At 45.6% G+C, this 20592-nt stretch overlaps 1 protein-coding gene across 10 annotated transcripts in view; it reads right to left on the reverse strand.

Annotated features, from left to right (window-relative positions):
- The window catches only part of LOC121600654 (transcription factor SPT20 homolog), an 84331-nt gene that overhangs the window by 25357 nt on the left and 38382 nt on the right, over nucleotides 1–20592 (reverse strand). The window contains exon 1 of one of the 10 annotated variants that reach the window (XM_041929470.1): nucleotides 5145–5665. The exons of the other annotated variants lie outside the window; for them this stretch is intronic. Within the exon in view, the coding sequence (XP_041785404.1) occupies nucleotides 5145–5159 (15 nt within the window). The 5' untranslated portion in view covers nucleotides 5160–5665. Of the gene's footprint in view, nucleotides 1–5144; nucleotides 5666–20592 lie in introns of those variants that run through there. 10 annotated transcript variants of the gene reach the window in all.

Below are 20592 nucleotides of genomic sequence, written 5' to 3' on the forward strand. Positions count from 1 at the left end.
ATGCGGAATTGGAATGGTAACAAAACGCACCACCTGCGAGAGGGACGGGGACTGTGATTTGTGTGTATGTGTGTGTGCGCACCTCACCTTCGCACAGACCGATCTCGCACCATCATTAACCAGTACCACCCTTCACCCCGTTCCGCTGTCTGCGGCCGGGGTGGGTCGGAGCTCCGTTTCGATGTCCATTGATGGCAAAACAAACCGTTTCATAATTAAAGCACCCGCGGCCGCAAGTCTAATTGAATCATAACAGGAGATTATTGGCCCTAGAGGTGTGGAGTGAGTTTGAAAGGGAGTGTGGAGGTGGTCCCGCTCTTGAGCTGGCCCTTTTTGCGTGTGTAGCGGTAGTGTCTGGCGCTGAAGAATGGTACCGGTAACCGTACCCACCACGACCCCGTGCTTAACCATGGCTAATGAATTTGGTTCTACTCGATCATGTCGCTCTCGATGTGCTCGATCTGGGAACGAGAGCGAGATATGCGCTGTTTGCTCAACAGCGACGGCGTTGTACAGAATAATGGATCGCGTCACTTTCGTACCTCATGAATGCATGTTGGTGATTAAATTAAGTTTCGATTAACCAACCGGACGGCGCACGCACGCGGGTTTTGTTTATGGGATCAATAAAGTGTGTTGCGCTCGGTTGCTGTGTGCACTACAATTGTATGCTGTAAATTTCAACCGTTTCCTCAGTTCGCTTGAGAGAGCAAATAGACAAAAGCTTCGTACTATCATCGGTACCAGCTGGGGTTATTTCGTTATTAGTGCCTTTCGGCAGCGTTTAAGTTTGTTTTCATGCTTAATGACGTCATTGGTCGTTTGAGTTAGTCTTCAATTTTTCTTCTGAAGATGAAAACGATAATAATATGGAGCAAATTGCATTGTTTGTATGATATTAAAGGTATTTTTTGTAGGCCTGTCCAATAAGAACGTGGTTTAGCATACCAAACCGCTGTCTATGAGCTTGGATATCTTTGAATGTTTGTAACTCAAAGCAGGATAACTTGGTCTTTAGTAGAGGATACGTCCCTGACAAGTGTGCGAATATGTCTTTAAAAAATCTGAAGTGAGTGACTAACGGAAGGAGGAACTGAGCTGTACGAGAGGTTGAGTATCACGACATCGTGAAGGCGTGACGTGAAGGCGAACTCTCACGCCTGTGATATAGAAATTCAACTGCTTGTAAACTGCTGTAGCATCCTAATTCTACGCAACACAGTTCTTGATAGGACCCTAATTCTTCTGAAGCTTTTCTTCATCGAATGAACCTCATGTTGATACAGGAAGGAAGCTATCTCAAATTTTTTGAAGCTTGAGAGGTTCCAAAGCACGTGCTGTTTGAGTGCCCTGTACTGTTTACTTCTTGTCAATCTTATCCAGAGCAGAGTTGGAAAGAGGTTTATGTTTGAATTACTACAATTGGGCGAATATCGCTGGGCCTAGCGGCATTGACTCTAGACCAAATTTCATCGTTTGGTCAAAGGTACAGTAGCCCTTTGTTGGATGATCTCTCTAAGAAGTAGTCACGCGTGTCTTTTAAAATAACTGATCTTTCACAAATACTGCAGATTACATCAAAGATTCAATCCAGAGCAATTTGTTATAAGGCAATATTAACATTCAAACTGACAGCTTGTGGTTGCATACATTTTGGTTCCACTTACAGCTCCACATTAATGGGCGAGGTACATTTGTCATCTACCCCTCGAAGGCCTTGAAATGCTGCTGTACAAAGAGCTTCCATAAAACAAAAACCATCCCACCAAGATTACGAAATAATTCGCTTTACCCTTTTCCCCACCAAAAACGCTATAACCACACATCATCTTGTGCGCATGCTCCAGACCGAACCGTCCAGTGCTACTACCTTGCCGCCTTTCGTTCAGAGTCACACGCCCGACGACAAAACTGTATCGGCTTAATGATCGGCTTACTTTCCGCTGCCCATACCGTATCATATGCCCAACCAAACCATAATGTACACCTCCACAGTGCTCTCCACACAGTGACATTCCCAGTGCCGGGCGGAAAAAGGCCGTTTCCTCGAGGACAAAGCGGACCAGTTTCCATGTCTGATACTGTTTGACCACAACAAGGTGTGTTTGTATACGCTCAGCACGCGTAAATTACCGTCTCACAAATGATTATGATTTTAGGTATGGGTGTTTGTGGTTGTGTGTCTCCTATGTTTGGCTATCGGTGCGCAGTAAAAGACCACAACGACTCGCTCGGATCCGGACGCGGATCATATGGTCAGTAGGTCATTGGCGCGATCTCAAACTGGAATGCAAGGCGGGCACACATTAGGCACATTTTTGCAGTCACATTTCTGATGACCTTCGGCGGTGGTGGGTGGGTGGTTTTGTATCTAGTGGTCAAGATTGCGATCAGCGAACGGTGCAGATTGTGTCCTGCGCTCCACAACCCCTCGTCAAGGTGGGTGAGTCATGGCGTTTGATGTGATTTTAATATTCCGCCTTTTAGTGCCTTTTAGTGGCTCCGGTTAACGAGGGTGTGAAAGATAAGCGGTTGCTAGCATGAATTAATATGATACACATCAAAGACCACATCACTCCGAGATCCATTAAATGTATTCCATCAAAAACGTTCATTCACAAGCGTGTCCGTACACCCAAAAATATGGTGGGCGCGTGCACTTCAGCGAACGGTCGAATGTCAAGATCTTCAGATTGCGAAAAATGCGCGCTCTTCAATACTGATTTTTTGTTTTTCTTGTCCCTCGCCCAACCGCAAACTGGATCCGTGACCTGTGCTAATGGGCATCGCGCGGCCAATGGCCTGCTCAGATCGAAGCACAGACGCTCACAAATGTTTCAGGCCCGTCCGAGCGCACGCGCGCCCGCACCCGCCCAACAATAAGGAAGCTACCGAAATCGAATGGGGCGCGTCAGTGTCGCGCGCGCGCGCGCGCTCGCCTCTGCTCGTTGAACCGAAACCGCGAACCTGTCGGTCGAGCCTGCGCAAGTCCATCAACTTTTACCTTGACACTCGAGGAGGAAGCGCGGCTACACTGTGGAGAGGCTTTTCCCTTTTCGTCTGGTTGCGCGAGTGGTTTTAATTGCACGTGGTGAGATGCACCCGCCGCCGTGCACATGATTCCGCGCTGCTGTATTACGCTTTGATGCGATTATTTGCTGAAGAGTCGTCTCGGTGTCGCTGCTGGTCCGCTGTGCGCTCGTGTACCGACGATGAACTCTGTAGCTTTTTTGAGTACGCGTACCGCGATTAACTCGACCCACCGCGCACCGGTAAATTGTACGCTTCATTACGCTTTCCTGTCCACGGTGCCGCGGTGCGGTGGAGAACGGTGTCGATGCGGAATTCCGTAATTGTGTGCGGTGACCGCTGCTGGGGACCCACACACACACCGGCTAAACCGGCTGAACGATCGCGATCAGGCTAGTTAAAGATGCAATTTTTGGACATCCATATCCTGGTGGACGTTTTACTTTCTTTTGCGTGGGGGTTTATCTGGGGGGTTTTAAAAGGTAGTCGTATAGCTTGACGAAGGTGCGTTTGAGCAAAACAAAAAACTAATTTTGCTCTCATTTTCACTTGCTTTTGAAATGCGTATGTCGACTAGTAAAGAAAATAGATAACATAAGACATTTGTATAACAGTATAACAGTTTTTGTTGTTTTGATTTTCAATTTCACAAGGCTATTGCCTATTGTTTTTCTTAAACGTAAAACTGTTAGAACGAAAACCTGTTGCCGAAATTCCTACACGACTTTTATGTAAAGACTTGTTACTAAAACAGAATTATGCTAGAATATAGATGAAAGACTTCAACAATATTCCAAACTTCAGACGATGAACCCCAATGGGTTCTTTAATGTTCGTTATACTCTAATGTGAAGTAATAGAAGTAATTTAAAGTACGGTGTTGTACGTAAAAGCTGCTTTTCACCGTTTATCAAATGCCGTGAACATTTTAGACAATATGATAAAGCGATGACTATAAATTAGTAGCAATAATCCAGATCGACCGATTCCACAATTTATTTGTTCCTCTCACCGTTTCTTTTCTTTTATTTGGCTTAACCTCACAGATAGTTCCCAGCCTCGCGAGCATGCGTCATGCACCATTGGCAATGTGAAGTGTACGATCCTTTCGACATCGGTAGCCACCGATCGATTAGACCCCTGAGCTGCTCCTCCAGCCAAAGCTTCCACCATTGCGCGAGCACATTCCACACGCCCGGACCTAAATGATTCACCATCTCTCGGTTCGAAAAGGTACGGCACAGTACCAGTGCTGTGCGCTCGCAAGGTTAAGCAAACACACTTTGCGGGCGTGTGCGTACTTTCGGGGGCAACTATTAGCTTCCATTAACTGTCAACCTCCGGGGCTGCGGCGGTGCCCCGTTCGACCGCCTAATTAATATTCTATAAACGTCACGGCAGCCCGCAGTACACACAGACCCCCAGCTACTCTACCACACAGCGTGTCTTTAGGAAACGGTTCTTGGCTGGCTGACTGACTGACTGGCTGGCATAGGCTTTTACCGCGATCAATTTCCGCCCTTAAATATTCGGCATCCGCCATTGCTCAACGCGTGTGCGGCGTACCAGACCGGAAAACGGGGCGCACACTCAGTGGGTGCATTCAATATTGCGATTAATAACTTCATTACACACGTCCGTACCTACGGGTGTGCAGCAGCGGGTTTTGTTGTTGTTGGTACTGTGTGGATAACACTAACACTACGCAATCGGAAGACTCATTGCAACTGATGCTCGGTTTCTTCCGACTTCCGACGCAGTCTTTGTGGAAATAAAAGAGTGTTCGACATACTTTTTACTATCGAAAACTCGTTCAGTAAACACTTCGGACAACATGCGAACCACTGTCTGAGCCGTCCGGCCGTACGTGAGGGCATTTGCAAAGGAAGGTCCGAGGATGGATGGGCAGAGATTTACGATATGGTCGTGGTGCATGTAGGATTACAAATTGGTTGATTATGTCCTCTTTTTGAGAGCAGAAGTTTGCGGGAGGCACATTATACAATCGGTTAGGATCGAATTTGCGTACTATTTATGACGAGTTTTATGTACGTCTTGAAATTCCAGTAAAAATCAATAAAACTTTTTTACAGTTTAAATCGCGTTAAATTTACCTTAAGAAGCCGCATCGACTATAGCAAGAATATCGCCTGAAGATCCAACAACGCGTACACACTGCACACTGTTCAGGGAGTGATTCATTCACAAGCCCACCAAAGTCATCATTGTAGGTTACCGTCGATCTTCACCCTTACACTGTGTACACTCCACAAAGCCCACACACTGCCCCTAACCATTACCATCACGTCACATAAATTACATACAGCATGCAGCACACCACGACAAGAATGTTAATTGTTGCCACGCAATCCACTATACTCCCCTGAGTGCATCCTCGACGAACTTCTTCGTCCAGACGTGCGCGCACTCGCTTCACGCCACCCCTCTCAGGGAAGGATTTCTATTTTACTGTTATTACGCGCGAATCCGCACTTCGCACCACGCGATTAGAATTCCACGCACAGCGCTCTACAAGAGACTCGCCTGGATTCCGATCCGGTTCGTGCACCGGCCACGGCACAACTCACGCAATCGATCGCACCACCGTCGGGACTCAGGGGACCGCATGGCGAACTTGCGAACAGCTGATTTACAAGTGCTCGCGCGCTAACCGCGCCCACCGAATCCTGTACACTCCAAAGAGTTTCCGCTCGGCACAGATCGGATCACCCACCCTCCGGGCGTCCAGGTTAAACTCGAGAGCAAGCGAGAGAGACATATACATAGAGAAGTGAATGGCAAACGCTTCGATGTGGGGCTTTTCGGTACGAAATCGAAAGGATCTCGGTAGAGTGGACAGAGTGTGTAGGTTACAAATTTCCTTACTAATTTGTTGTACCAACGAGTGGAAGTGAGATTGTAACTGCAGCTCGGCTTGGGTGGGGGATATCAGGCATCGCTTTTTTTTTGCATGAATGTTGTTAATTGAATCATGTGGAATCGATTGATTCATACGGTGGTTAGATATAATAGCCCACTCACCAGCCAGTATGGAGGCAAAATCATGAGTGAAAGATCAGCTCCTTAAACGGCCCGGTGGCTTAAGTGGCCATTGTGTAGCCTTCATAAGGTGCGAATTAGGTGCCAAACATAAAGGTTCCGGAACCGGAGTGACCGTGGCATACCGTGGTGTGGTGTAGTAGCCGCGTCCAACAGGCGAGAGAAGGGTCCGATTGGTTCCACAGTTTTAGGTCCTCTAACATTACATTCTAACTGCAATTTCTGTGCCAGGGGCGCGCTGTTGTGTACGGATGATGGTGATTATTTTCATAATCATGTTAACAGAAACGGCTGGTGAACCTTTTTTCGATTCGCTTCCAGGTTGTGTGTTTTTTTGAGATACTTTCGGTGTTGGGTGTGGGAGTGCGCGACCCTCACACCATATTGGAGCAACAGTGCATGCATTCCAAAGTGACCACTCCCAGCCAGCCGGTGCCCGGACATGAAGGTGAAAATTAGCTCTATTTACCCTAGCCTCTCCCATTCACTAACCTTCCTCTCCCTGACGTGCTCCAATAGGCCTCATGTCGTGAATTATGTTACGAAAATGAAATCATTCATCTTGTGCCCGCTAGGACACACGGACTAGCTGCGGTGGTCTAGAATATCCTTGAAGAATGCCACTGGAGCCCCCTGTTCGGTTTGGTTTGCTGAGGACCACTCACTTCACTAGAGCGCAATATTGGGCTTCAGGGTTTTTCGAGAGCAACGTGGCCGAGCACCTCGAGGGTCTGCGTATATATCGTTAGCGCTTAAACAAATATGCATGCACCGTCCGCCCCCGTCTGGAATGGGTTCGCTTTGGGGGAATTGACTAAACTGCTTCAAAACGGACAAAGATTGCGATCGGTTGGGGGGGAAGGAAAACAGAACCATGTTCGAAATACCCCGCCTTTTCGATCACCAATTCAGTCCTGTCGCGAGCCAAGACAAATAATAAACTGACATTTAACATCTCAATTTCTCAAGACCTTCAGAGACAGAGGGGAGAGGGAAGGGACCACTAGTGCGTTGGGAGTGACCGTGCGTGAGTTATGCGCGCGTGCGTCTCGCTCGGACGGGACAAGATTGAACGGTGGCAAACGATCGGGTGCACCGCCATTCCTATACCGGCCAGAGTGAATTATTTTTCGGTCGTTCCAAATAGAATGTCCTTCCCAAACTTAACAGCTCGCATGCTCTAGTGCCTTAATGTGTGGTGTCTGGTACGGTTTATGTACTCCGTCGGACCATAAATCCTTGACCCAACTCTACCCCTGCTGGGCGCGTTGACAGAACAATTTGGGAGAATGGGTGTCCCGCGCCAGAATGTATGTCTCCATTTCAACGAGAGATGCTTATCGTTTCCTCGCGCAATAGTTGCGCTGTAAACGGCTCGTTAAAGGAAATCAATCAAATTTTGTTGCTCTACCACAGGGCACTCTTTTAAGGCTAGTAGATCAAACGGTTCAGATGTCGCACAGATAGTGCCTTTATTGCATCATCAAAGGCGGCAGTTTCGTAGCGTGTGGTGCCGTACCGAGGTCGCCGCATACACACCAATTGTATCGATTTTCCTGCCGATGATGACGCAAAAAAAGACCTCCATTGACGTTTTCTAAACGTTGAAGGAAGGTTCTAACACACACACCCAAGGACCCGGCTGCGATTATGATGGCAAACGACAGTAATTTTGCATCGCTTGCACATGCATCTAATTGTGTGCAGGAGGGAGGGAGGGAGTAGGAATCGACCTCGGCAGACCTGCATTATCTGCCCACGCGTACAACAAAAGGGCACCCCCGTCCGTGCGGCTGAGGGTGGCCTCATTTAAACCATTGGCTAATGTTTCGAGCTTTGCCAGGCTCGTAATGATGCTTAAACCGACAATTTGCTTCCTTTTTGTTACGATTGTTAAAAAAAAATCGCCGCTGCCTCCCTTCATGCCCATGTGCACACTGACATTTGGCAAAAGCTGACGGGGCTTTTTTTTGCAGACGTTTTGCAACAAGCGTGCCAAACTTCCTCTTTTTGTTGTGTGCATATAATCGAGCCTGCTACTGACGCCGGTAGCACACCTACCGCATTTGTGCCGCATTGCTGACCCTCAAGGAGTAGGCATGGTGCTGCAGTTGGGAGCCCTCGGTAACACGTGGGACGTAACGCTCCTAACCCCTAACCTCGTGCACAAAATCATCGACATTATCGATTCGATTTGCATGCTTACCCCGCTGCTGGTGGCGGTGATGGTGATGGTGTTACGTCCTCCGGCGCAGCGACCGGGTTAATTTGAGGTGCCGTATTTAGGTAACGAGGGTTGAAGGGTTACCCGGAGCCGAACCGAACGGGGTAAATGATAGCCTGGGAGAATTATTGCCACATGTTTGTTTCGGCAAGGAGGAAGGATGGCGTGATAGATTGCCCGGCGGGGAAAGAACGAGTATTCAGACTGCTCGATCGGAACAAGGAACGGTTGTGTAGCAATCGACAGGCCAATGCTGGGGCGTACATTTACAGCGGCAGTATCGAAACGGTTGGCTGGTGGTTAATTCGATATGATTAGAGCAGCGCTCGTTGGCTGTAGAACGCCGAACGGCATTGCTGATATTGATATGGAGACACACAACAAGTGCTTTGGTGTGTGGTACAGGTTTGAAATGGAAATGAGTTTATGAATGGATGATAACGCATTTATTAAGTAGGCTTTGGGAGTAGCTTTTCCAGAATTGAATTAAGCCAACATTACATCACACGATTGCGTTCATCCATCTGGGGCCACATTCAACGAGAAAACGTTAAGTAATCGTAAATAAATGCAGGGTTCCAGTAGAATATTTGCCTTTTACCACCATTTCAGATTTTACTTCGGAAATTTGTTGGAAAACAACTATCAGAATGAGTGCAAAATTAAGAATGAGAACATGATATACTTTACACTACGTTATATTGCAAGACTTGATATTTGCCAGGACCTATACCTTACTGACAAAATGTACAATATTTCAGGTGCAAAATCTGGGAGGAAGGTCATGTCAATTCAGCAATTTCATCGAAAAACATAAATTTGAAAGCTTTTCTACACCATGGACTTCATTTTGCAGGCTAGGCTATTCAGGATTCTCAGCGTGTTATCTCATTGTAAATTGAGCAGAACACTGGAGCAATTGACATCAATAGAATTCCATCTAAAATATGGTTCTCAGTAGCGATAAACTACTTCGTTAATTTGAAAATTCTCAATGTGTTTGCTGATAGATTGAAGAATCCATGTTGCTGTTCTTAATGTTTAACAATATGTTAAACACTTCGTCATATTTTGATGTCGTATGATTTCAGTAGACAGATACTGTCATGTAGGATCATGAACAGGAATCAGCAATTACAACTTCGCTAAATGTTCCTCGCTTATTATTGTTATAATGATAGTCAGAGTTTTGGATATATCAGAAGAAACAAAAAGCTAAATGAAACTGTTTTTGTTCCCATATGCAAAACTGTAGAACAGATGTAAAGTGTACTGCTTAACAATGTACTCGTCGTAGTCATACTATGCGAACATGATCTAGAGATCTGCTTACATCTCCACATTTTCAAACAATCGTCAAATATAGTCGTTATTAACGACTCTGTAAGATGTAGTATCTTCAAGATGAATTGTTTCTGTTAGATGAACATTTTGATAGTCCCGTAATATTCCATACATTTTCTGTCTCTTCAAGATGAATGTCTCCTCAAGACGAATATTCTTTAAACTGCATACATCATTTGGCATCCTTGTTGGCATTCTTGAAGATGAATTTTTGGATGACATTTCACAACAATATTACATGAATATCTCTCCAAACTGACGATTGCTTGAAGATTCACCTTAGAGAGATTTCACTGTAATAACCAGCTACTTTTCGTGGGTATCTTGGAAGAATTCATCTCCAAATCAGCAAAATAGCAAATGTTTCAATTTCAATTTTACATTTTGTTGAATATAGAAGGCCTGACTGGCAGACACGCTTTGCAATGATACCGAACGATCCAATTTCATAATTTGATAAACATCTATAAACGTATTGCTCCATTTAAACTCAAGTACCACACACCGCATCCATTACATCTATAAAAAAACGTGTATCTTGCTCTTTGCCTGCTAAGCAAAGGCAACTTTGGACAGGATCCTTTATCAATTATGTTTCCCAGACTTTGTCCCATTTGCTTGTTGTCTTAAGCTGGTGCCAGCTGTCTAAGGCGCTTCTAACAGAAACATAACTGCTAAACGATCCGTTCACCGGGCACTCACACGGCGGAGACCACCCAGCGCCTATCGAATAGCCACCGGTTGTTCATTGGGCAAGCATCAAGTACCTCCGCTGTCTGCCCCTGTGGTGCTACCATTTCCTTCGCAATCTCGATGCACTTTTCCCATCATTTCGGGGGCAGCGGCTGCTCGCGTCCAGTGCAGGGCAATCGTAATAATAAAACACATGTATCGTAATAGCATATTTATGTAATGAGCTCTCTCCCCCCTTCGTTCGCCCGTTTTGCGGGAGTCACCCCGAGGGAGTTTGTTCCTTTTTTTTAAATCATCATCACCCTCCCGCCAGCCTTCCTTCGGGCGTATGCACTTAAACGACTTTTTGTCTCACTGTCACGTGGTTTTCATGAGTGAAGTTGAGTGAAAATATAAATAATACAAACGTGATTATATGCACACACCGTGTTCGATTGGAGTCGCGAGAGACTGTTCGGGTTGGATTGGGGAGCCTTCTGCAGTTTGTCGTTCGCGTTCCTGCCAGATGTGCGAGGGCGAATCTCGGGTGGTCTCCACCGTCCACAAGATCGCTCCTTTGGTTTCGCCCGGGCGCTACCTTTTTGTTACACATTTTAAACTGTGCGATGTTTTCTTTCTGTGTCCCTTTTTTCCCCCGCATTTGGCTCTGGCTGGTGAGGGGTTTTCCCACTGCACACATTACCATGTGCACTTGGGTCAGCGTCAGTTGTTTTTTTCCCCTACACTCGCTCTACTAGTGGCGCCAGGTAATGGGGGTAGTATGTTTATTTTTTTTCGGCTTCCTCCACATATCGAACACACATGGGCTTTCCCGCACTGTATGTCCCATACTGTCTCTCCTTTCCTTCCTCCGTTGCTTCCAATCTAATCCTTCAACTTCGTGAACGTGACAAACTGGGCCGCCATCGCCAGCAGCCGTCGCCGAACTATATCACGTATCACACGGTGGGGGGGACTAGGAGATTGTCTCTGTGGCCAGTGTTGGCCGGCTGATTGGGCACACCGTATATTTGCAATCGCGACCAGTTTTCGCGTGCCTCGCCGGTGTCCTGCTTTCGATACTTTCCGACAACAACGCACCGACGCGACGACCATGGCCAGCCTCAATGCACGAGCGCGACCCACTCCACGCGACCAAACCGACCGAACCGGGTGAATGGCAACGCGGTTTCGTTAGATAATGGTGCGCAAGGCAAGGCTAGGTTGGGAAAGCAAACAAATTTGCTCTCATTGTTGCATGGAAATTACTTCCTTGTCATCGGTTAGGTTCGTTAGCTCGAGCTGTGGTTGTTGTATTTGCCCCCCGTTCCAGACAATCAAGATTTAATTAATGATGACATTTCAATCATCGGACGCGTTTACGTTTTCTTCATCATAAAACCTATCAATTGGCATGAAACATCGATCCCTTTAAAAAGCGCTTATGGTGCACGATTGATACTTATTTTGAAATGTTAATATCGTCACAATCTTATTCTGCGCAAGGACATATACACACGCATTCTTGCACACCTGATACATAATTCGCACATTTCTGGATGAATAATTTACCTCCAGTAACTGCCGCTCGGTTTCTCGCCCAAAGCTGATGAAGGCCATGAGTTAACCTTTTTTTTTTAGCGATCGCTGCTCGCGAACAGGTTCGCAACGCCGCCGTGGAAAGCGATAAAGTGAAAATGAGCCATCAAATAAATGGTGGAAATAAAATAGCACATTTAATAGTGCGTGTGCCAGCCTCACGGTGGGCAGGTTAAGGTTACTTTGCATTAAAGGCTGTGTGCTGTGTGGATTTGGATTTCGTTCTCCATCCGGTCGTGGAAGAGCACACTGTTTCTAGAATGGGTCGGCGATGTGGATGAACTTGGAGCATTTGGATTCTAAAGGGCACGTGAGTGCCTTTAACCTATCCAAACACTCACCAGAACGGTCTATAAAACCAGACTAATAAAAGGGGAGAGAAAAAGGATAAAAATGTCTCGAAATGTCACACAAAGCGACGAACTCGCTTCACTTTCAAATGGTGCCCCCACTTGGCGCGGAAGAGGCCTACCAAGAACAGGTACGCGATTTTTGCGAACTTGCACCGTAAACCCACCGTATCGTCCCCGTGCACGGGGGGTGGTTTTGCACACACTTTCACATTCGATTGCATCTTCGCGGGGCAGACGGCGAACCCGACCCGATCGTAAAGTGAAATGAAAAATCCGATTACAATCTCTATTACACGAGCGCGCGCCATGACTTTCGGCGTGTGTTCGACCGGCGGCTCAGCGGTGATGAATTGAAGTACTCCGTTTATTTATTTTTTCTTTCTTTTATTTCCACACGCCTGAAACAGTTCATGCGTAGTCATGCCGGCGTGTGCAGCCCTCCTGCGGCTAATCAAACACGCGGTTTCGGTTGCCAATTTTTTGTTTTGTTTTTGGCAAAACGCGCACGTTGCCAATCGGTCAATTTTGCACACAAACAGGGCCTCCCGTTACATTTCCACACACGCACACACACACACTCGTATAAAAATGGCATTTTTCGTTGGGTGGGGTTTTTTTTCGGGTGCCCTCAACAATATGATCTTCGATGAACGATTGCTATTATTGAATGATGATGATGATTTGCTTGCACATTCATTGCACCCGAGCCCGAGTAATCGGCGTGCGAAGAGAAAGTGAAAGTGATGCCCCACCTGAGTGAGTGCGGTGCAGAGGGGGGAGGAGGAGGTGGAAGAAGAAACAAATGGTTTCGGCATAAAGAAGCGCTTATAAACGAACAGTAAACGGATTGGTCAAAGTACTGTTTTTACCTGCCCGTAAAGTGTAGCACATTAAGGAGGCTAAATGAGGGTATCACTGCATGCTGATTGGTTCGGTTTATTATTCATTTGTGGGTTTATTTTGAATTTAGTTTTTGAGGCGTATGATTTATGAAACAGAAATATTCATATTTATAAATTTGCGTGAAATAATATGCATGTTTGCATGCTTTGAAGTTGGGAAAAATATAAAAAGGCATCTTTCTAGAATTCCCTTGATACTAAGGCGTAAGATAAAATACATTCCTATTCTGACCAAAAGCTAATGCTAGTCAAAAGGTGCTACGAAAACAATTGACTCTAATATGATACCAAAGTCGATCCTATTGCCTAAAGCGCCCTAATCAAATAGGATATTAGATTCTTATAAGATGAGGATTTAGGAGATTAGGATATTGATTCTTATTCAAAATAGAAGCTAGCATTAATGTCACAATGGGTGAGTTAAATGAGACGATGACGGAAGAAATTCAGGAACGTTATCCAAGACGTACTTTAAATACTTTAACGTATAACATATAAGTATAACGTATAACAACCAGTCGACTAGAACTAATCCTTCATAATCCTCAAAATGATTTCTCTACCATCGTCTAAATGTGCTATAACAAGGCCATTTATCACCATAAGAATACATTGTTCCGTACTCCAATAACATGCGCTATTATTACTATCCAATGAGTGACTGTCAGATGCAAGAAATCGGGCCAAGCAGCCTGCAATATAGAATAAAAACGAAACTGTCAGATCTGTCATAACCTCTAATTATATCTGCTGTCAGTAATACCATGGTAGCAGTCATGACACAAAGCTCACTAAAACTGACACTTGCTGCAAGGCATTTGACAAGTCCTATAATGGAGCACGGTTTAAAGCCGTTCAAGGCGCACGCTCCAGTAAATTTCAGCCCGACAAGTACTGGACCGTTGACCAAAAGCTCAAACTGGGTGGAACTAAACTTTTACCTTGCCAAATGTTACTAAATCATGCTAAATTGTCACGTTACGTAACGCCACAAAGAAAAAGTCCAAACCCTCGAGACACAGTGCACATTCTACTGCTCCCTGATAAGAATCTACAATTATCTAACCTCGCCAGAAACAGCCAAAGAGCATGTGAAAGGTTTCCGCTTGGAAGAGTCAAACGTTGGGAGGAAACACAGCAAAAACACATACACACACATGCATCGAAGTTCCAGGGCAAATAAATACCATATCAGCAACAATGATTGCCAGAGCCCCTCCGGTACTAGTAGTAATAGAACCCGCACAGATCACAAACATTTATCTCCGGTGGCCAATTATTCCGCGCGGGACACATAAGTGTATTATTACCTCACCCAGGAGCGCAAGGTATCTACTATGATCCTTATGTTTCACCTGGTGGAACGCAAAATTTCCGGCCAAAGCACAGGCGATCGCAAACTCGGTGGGAAAAGGGCCGACACAAAACGTCGATAGATCACTCACCGGCCGCCGGTGGTTAGTCTAGTTCAGGTACGCCCGCCGAACCTATCGATCATTCGTGAGTCCCTTCCTCCAGTGCTGTGTGTGTGTGCTTTACCCAATAAACACACAATGACTCTAATCGTGGCCAATAAATCTTTATCCCTTCGCCTCCCTTGAGGCCCTTTTGTTTGTTTGTCCTCTGCTACGCTGAGCGTACGTAGATTGAAATATATTGCTAATTGAATTGTACAATGTTTTGTGGCAATTTTTCAGCTCGCTCGGTCGGGTTTTTGATGATATAATAACGTTTTTGGGGAGTAAGTCCCCCAAGACCCGATAGATAGGAACCCCACACAAACCACATCTGTGTCGTGACAAGCTGACCAACGCGTCATTGTTTGGCATTTGGGGGTACTAAAAAACCCTTCTAAAAACTGCATTCTCGTCGATGGTCAGGCCCGGTTTCGAAGGAGAGCACCAGGGTGTCGGTGTGTTCCGCCTTCTGCTTACACCGTGTACGCCCGAGGCCCGATAGAGTGGTGGTCCCCCTTGTCGTTTCGTCGACGGTTCAAATTCATCGCCGTAATTATCGTATCATAGCGCTTTGCGTTGAGCGATACATATATTTTTTCCTTCTTAGCAACCGATCAAGAAACCTTCTAATTGGGCATTGACCACAGCAAACGGTTGCGTCTAAACGGTTGGGCTGTGCGCGGTGCAGACACACATGCACCCCGTCAAGTGCTGAGACGCAGGATTAGTGAAAGTCTTCCCGGGCCACCAGACTAAAAATGGGGGCCGCACATTGGTAGCAGCAACTTAAGGGCATGGAAATTCGTGCACTATGTCCAACGCCCAATCGACCAACCCGCGCGCGAGGATTGGGAGTAACGGTGGTGGTGGAAGTGAGTGTCTGTGTACATAGTAAAAGGAGTGCATGAATTAGCCCATGGTCAGCGTACCAGCCCATGCCGTTTTGCTCCAGATCGGTTGTGCAGCGGTGGAATGGCGTTAACTTCATTGGCGCGGAAATGCGATTGGCTTAGAAGCAGGGCGCGCTCGTAACTCCAACAAGAAACCCAAGGGGGTACTACAAGGGGAACGGGAAAGGGCCTGTGTCAATTAATGCGGTGTCCACCCATACCCATGTGTGCTACTTCACGCTCCATTGTAGTGATTCCAGCTTCCAGCCACGACGGATCCAATTATTTCTATTTGAACTAGCCGCAACCACAAAAAAACATGGGGCAAGAACGTAAGTCATACCAGATTGGGGGAAACTTCGTTCGCCTATAAGTAATCTCATGTTTAGTACGTTACAGCTTCTCTCTCTCCCTTTCTTGCACCTTTCCCAGTGGAAGTTGTTCACGCCTTGTATCATTCAAATGAGCTCTTATGCAATTGGCGCCGCCGTTTGATTCTAAAATCGATCCACGATCGACAAAACCAAAAAAACCAAAGAAAACCACAACACACGTTTTGCCACTACCGGTTGCGGTTGCCACTACTTATCTACCTCGTTAACCTACTGGTAGGCCTGTTTAAGCCTACGGATCGGGTTCTTAAAAGTAACACTCAAGCCCCATTTCGCGCCTAATTCCCATTTGCGATCGTTATTGCTATTGGATTAAAGCGTGCTGTGGTTAAAGCACCGAAATCACGGGTGAAAAACAAAATCACGCCCTTAATGTGCGGATCCGCTGAACTGTAAGACCGCCCGAACGAAATCCGGTAGTCGCCCGGATAGTAGTTCGCCGACACGAAACACGACCAGCTGGGTAATTAAGCTTCGCCGAGCACATGTTGCTGATGTCTTGATTTCTTGACCGCAGGTCCGTTTCGAAGGCATTAGGTCAGTCGGACGCGGGTGACAGACAGGTATATCGAACAAGGGAGGCTTACGGTCGCACTGAAAAGGTAAACAGTACATCGCGCGAGTAGATAGGTAGCGGACAGCACACACCGCTCTACTAGGTCAAAGGTGGTGCCAGCCTGCTGTACACACCGACTGGCAGCAGTCAATTTCGGTGCCCTCGAGCACTACAATCGTTCTCCGTTCACTGGATACTCGCTGGGTGTGTGTTTGTGTGTGATTGATGGAGAGGAGGGCTGGTTGTTGCAATGTCGATTGAAATGAACAGAGAAAGATCGCCACCTTGTCTGCCAGGGTGCCAAACTTAAATGAAATCATTTACCCCTGTTCCTCTCCGGCAAGGAGATCGAGCTACAGGGGTTTTCGAGCGGCCAAAAATTGGTATAGTAAAATACACACAATCACAATACATATGCACACGCAATTAGGCACTAGGTGTTGATGGAATTGTGCGAAATTGGAAAGTGGGTAGTTGGGCCGTAGCACCCGTCATGATACTAATTGCCAGGGAGTTAAAGTTCTTGCAAACAATTGGCCGCTTCTTTCAACTTTCCGTGTGACATGGTTGCATCATCGCATGGGCTTTTGCTTCGGGGCTAACAGCTTTGAGGGACAGTTTTGCGGCTAATTGTGGCTCGTGTGTGTGTGTGTGTGTGGAGTAAATTGGTCCTTCGACGACGACGTCAATCAACTCTGGTGTGGTGTGATGATGCACTTCAATTTGGTGTGGTGCATTGTTAGCAATATTTTCGGCAGCTGGTTTCGCTTAACTCGAACTAATTGTCTATGATGGAGGAAAACTGTTATACTGAGGACTAACCATCACCGTATGAAAAAGGAATTTTTACGAGATGTTTTATAAACAATTATATGCCGATTAGAGTATAAGACTTGGCCAAACTATAAAACAATTATTTCGAAAAAAAAAAATAATTATCGTTTAGCTAAACGCTCAACTTAGGTGGCAAAACTGTTCTACGGTTTACAATAAAAACTTTCTTTATTTATAACCTAAGTCCCTTTGAGCCATAAACGAAAATCCAACAATTCTAAATAAATATACAATAGTCGGTTAAATAAAGTGCCCACCACATAAAATTTTACCATTTTTCCATCTCATGAAAAATGAAATTATCGTACTGCTTTATTTTTCGTTATATGCTTATGAATGTGCAGTACCAAACTAAGACAACAATGAGAAATTTGCTGTACGTAAGTTTGTTGACAAAATACATAGCCTATTATAGCTAAATATACGCTCAATTCAGTTCTCAAAACTGTTATACGATTTGTAGTAAAAACTATCCTTACTTATCATCTCAGTGCCTTTGAGGCTTACAATAAAACCCAACCATTTCCAATAAATATATATTTGCCCATTCCATACACCGTTGTTCGTAAATAGCCCACAACGCAAACCTATCATTGCTCGGTCGTCTCATAACAACGCCTTCGCTCACGATGTGAGTCGCCCTTTGGCGGCCCTTACATACACACCAATATTGTACGAACCGGAGCGGCCACGACCGAATTGGTGTCCCATTTCCTCACAAAAACAAAGTCGTGTGACCCATGATGCCTATCGGGCGCGAGCGTTGGCAGTTGCCATACGGGAAGGAGTCCTTCCCCGCCAGCAAAAGGGACGGCCTTGATTGTTGCTACCTTTTTTACCACCCATCCGCACCAAGCGACGAACATACACATTCGCAGCAACACAAAAGGAGACTACTCTAAAAACAAAAAAAAAAACAAAAAAAACAGAGCTATAACAACAAGGATCGCCTTGAACCACAAAGCAAAGTTAACCAGCCGATACTGTTGCTAACCGTGTTCTGCACGTTCGATCTGGGGCGCGAACGGTGTATTAATTCCTGTTCTTAATCTCAAACCCGGGACAGAGCCCTCTCCCCACTCTCCTTTGCTCTTCGAGGTTAACTACGATGCGGAAAAAAAGGAAAAGTAATTCACTGGCACCATGCCCGTGGTCGCCCGCCATCGTGACGTCTAAAGGCGGTGGCGGTGGCGGCGGCGGCTGCAACGTCTCCGGGTTCGGTACGATGTCATGCGAGAACCCCACCCATCCAGCGGGTAAGCTGCGTGAGATCGCAAAAATTCACCGTCCGCGCGCTTGGTGGATGAAACTAATGAGAATCTTTTACAAAATTTGGTGAAGGGAAACGGACAGAACCATCGAGAGCAGAGGAATCGAAGCGTTTTTGTTGTTGCCGTTGGGCGATTGCAAGGAGGGGTTGGGGAAGGGTGCCGCACTGAAGGACACACTAACTAGTACATTCGGATTGACATTGAACATTGGGAGTCACACAACCAGGAAGTGAGTTGGAATTGTGTTTGATACAGAAATTAACATTAGCCAGTGGGTGGAGCTGCGCAATTTGCCCGGATCTTATTGAAAATTAAGTTTGCTTTTTTACGCGTTTGCATATGGCTGTTGGTTTTCGAATTTAATTTGCTTGGACAAACACATTCGATCGTCATCAGTTAGAAGATTATTTGAAATTCAATTACAATTTGAAGTGTTTGATTGTGAAATAATGCAGAAAAAATGAGAGGCCTAATGAAATGACTTTTCGAATAATGTAGCATTTCTACATGTTCTATTGTCCGTCATGAGTAGTATACTATTTCAAACCAAATAAAAATATGGTAATTTACTATTTTTGTAAAAATAAAAACACCATAAAATCTACATAAAATATGTCATTTCACAACATTTGTGGAAATCTACATTCCTGACTGCAGTCAGTAAACGTAACAAAAACTATACAATTTTAAATTTTCTAAAAGAGTCATTTAATTAGATACACATTTTATGGATATTAACAATTATTATTGCAGTCAGTCATTTTACAATATGTTATACGGACATGATACTGGCTAATTGGTGCAATGTTATACTACTCTATTTGAACAGAGCAATTAAATCTACTGACTGGCCAGTAACAGCAATCTAAAGGCGTTTATCTAACTCAATTTGCAGCACCGTCTAGACAAAGGCCCAAATTCCCCTTCCCAACAGTGTGATCTAATTAATTTTTCATACAGGAAGTAAGGTGGTGTTTGAAGGCGCCCTCCCCGCCATAATGGCTTAACACCAGCGTGCCTGCGTGTTTAATGGTGCAATAAAATGGAGCTAAGCAACAATAAAACAAACGGTACACGGGAACAACCGACACCAGGGACACAAATAAAAACGAAACAAAGGTAAACACACTGCTGCTCCTATCGGCTCTATTGTGGTCATTATTTCGGTACGCAATGAATTCCAAACGGGAGCCAATTTTAATGATGCAAAACTAAGCTCCACACACTACCCGCTGCTCGGTTGTGGTTTTGATTTGTAGACCCGACCGGTGTATGCAAACAATGTTAAGCAGACAAAAATGGAAAGTAATTTCACTTCTCTGTGAAACATTACACAAAAACGCACCCGCATGAGGAGGAGGAGGAGGAGCCGCCTCCTGTGCTGATCAACAGCACCATTCGGGCGTTTGAAAACCGATCGTTCGCACTCGAATCGAAAGAAGCGAAGGAGCAACAGCACGAAAAAAAAGCCCATATCTCAAGTCAAGAAATGTGTACACGACGGTAAGCAAAGGGGAAGGAAGGCTATGATATGCTTGATCCTCTCCGGTAGCACATGTCGAGAAGAGTAACACAAACGGCTTGTTTTCGGACACGGTGTTGTGGCGGTACCGCCGCACCACGTTTCACGGTTCAGTGGAGAAATTCGCAATGCAAATCGAGCGGCGCGCGGCAGGGAACAATAATAACGAGAGTACGCGCGAGTTCACGACGTCGGTAGCCTTTGTTAGCTGGATGGGGTCTTTCTTTCTTCTTTCGGCGTGAAAAATACGCAATTTTAATATTTAAGTGCGCATGTCGTACACTTGCTGCTTGCGTATAATGTGAGGCAAGGTTCGTCGCTTTTATTTGAAGTCTTTCGTTTCCCTTCGACCTGCCAAATCGCTGCCAAAAACAACGTGCGGAAACTACTGAAGCAGGATCCGCGTCCTGGTACGATAGGATGTGTGTTTGGCTACCTTGCCCCTGTGTTTGGGCCGAATGTTTCGATGAGCCCATTTATTATCGG

Source organism: Anopheles merus, chromosome 3L, assembly GCF_017562075.2.
Source record: "Anopheles merus strain MAF chromosome 3L, AmerM5.1, whole genome shotgun sequence".
NCBI lineage: Eukaryota > Metazoa > Arthropoda > Insecta > Diptera > Culicidae > Anopheles > Anopheles merus.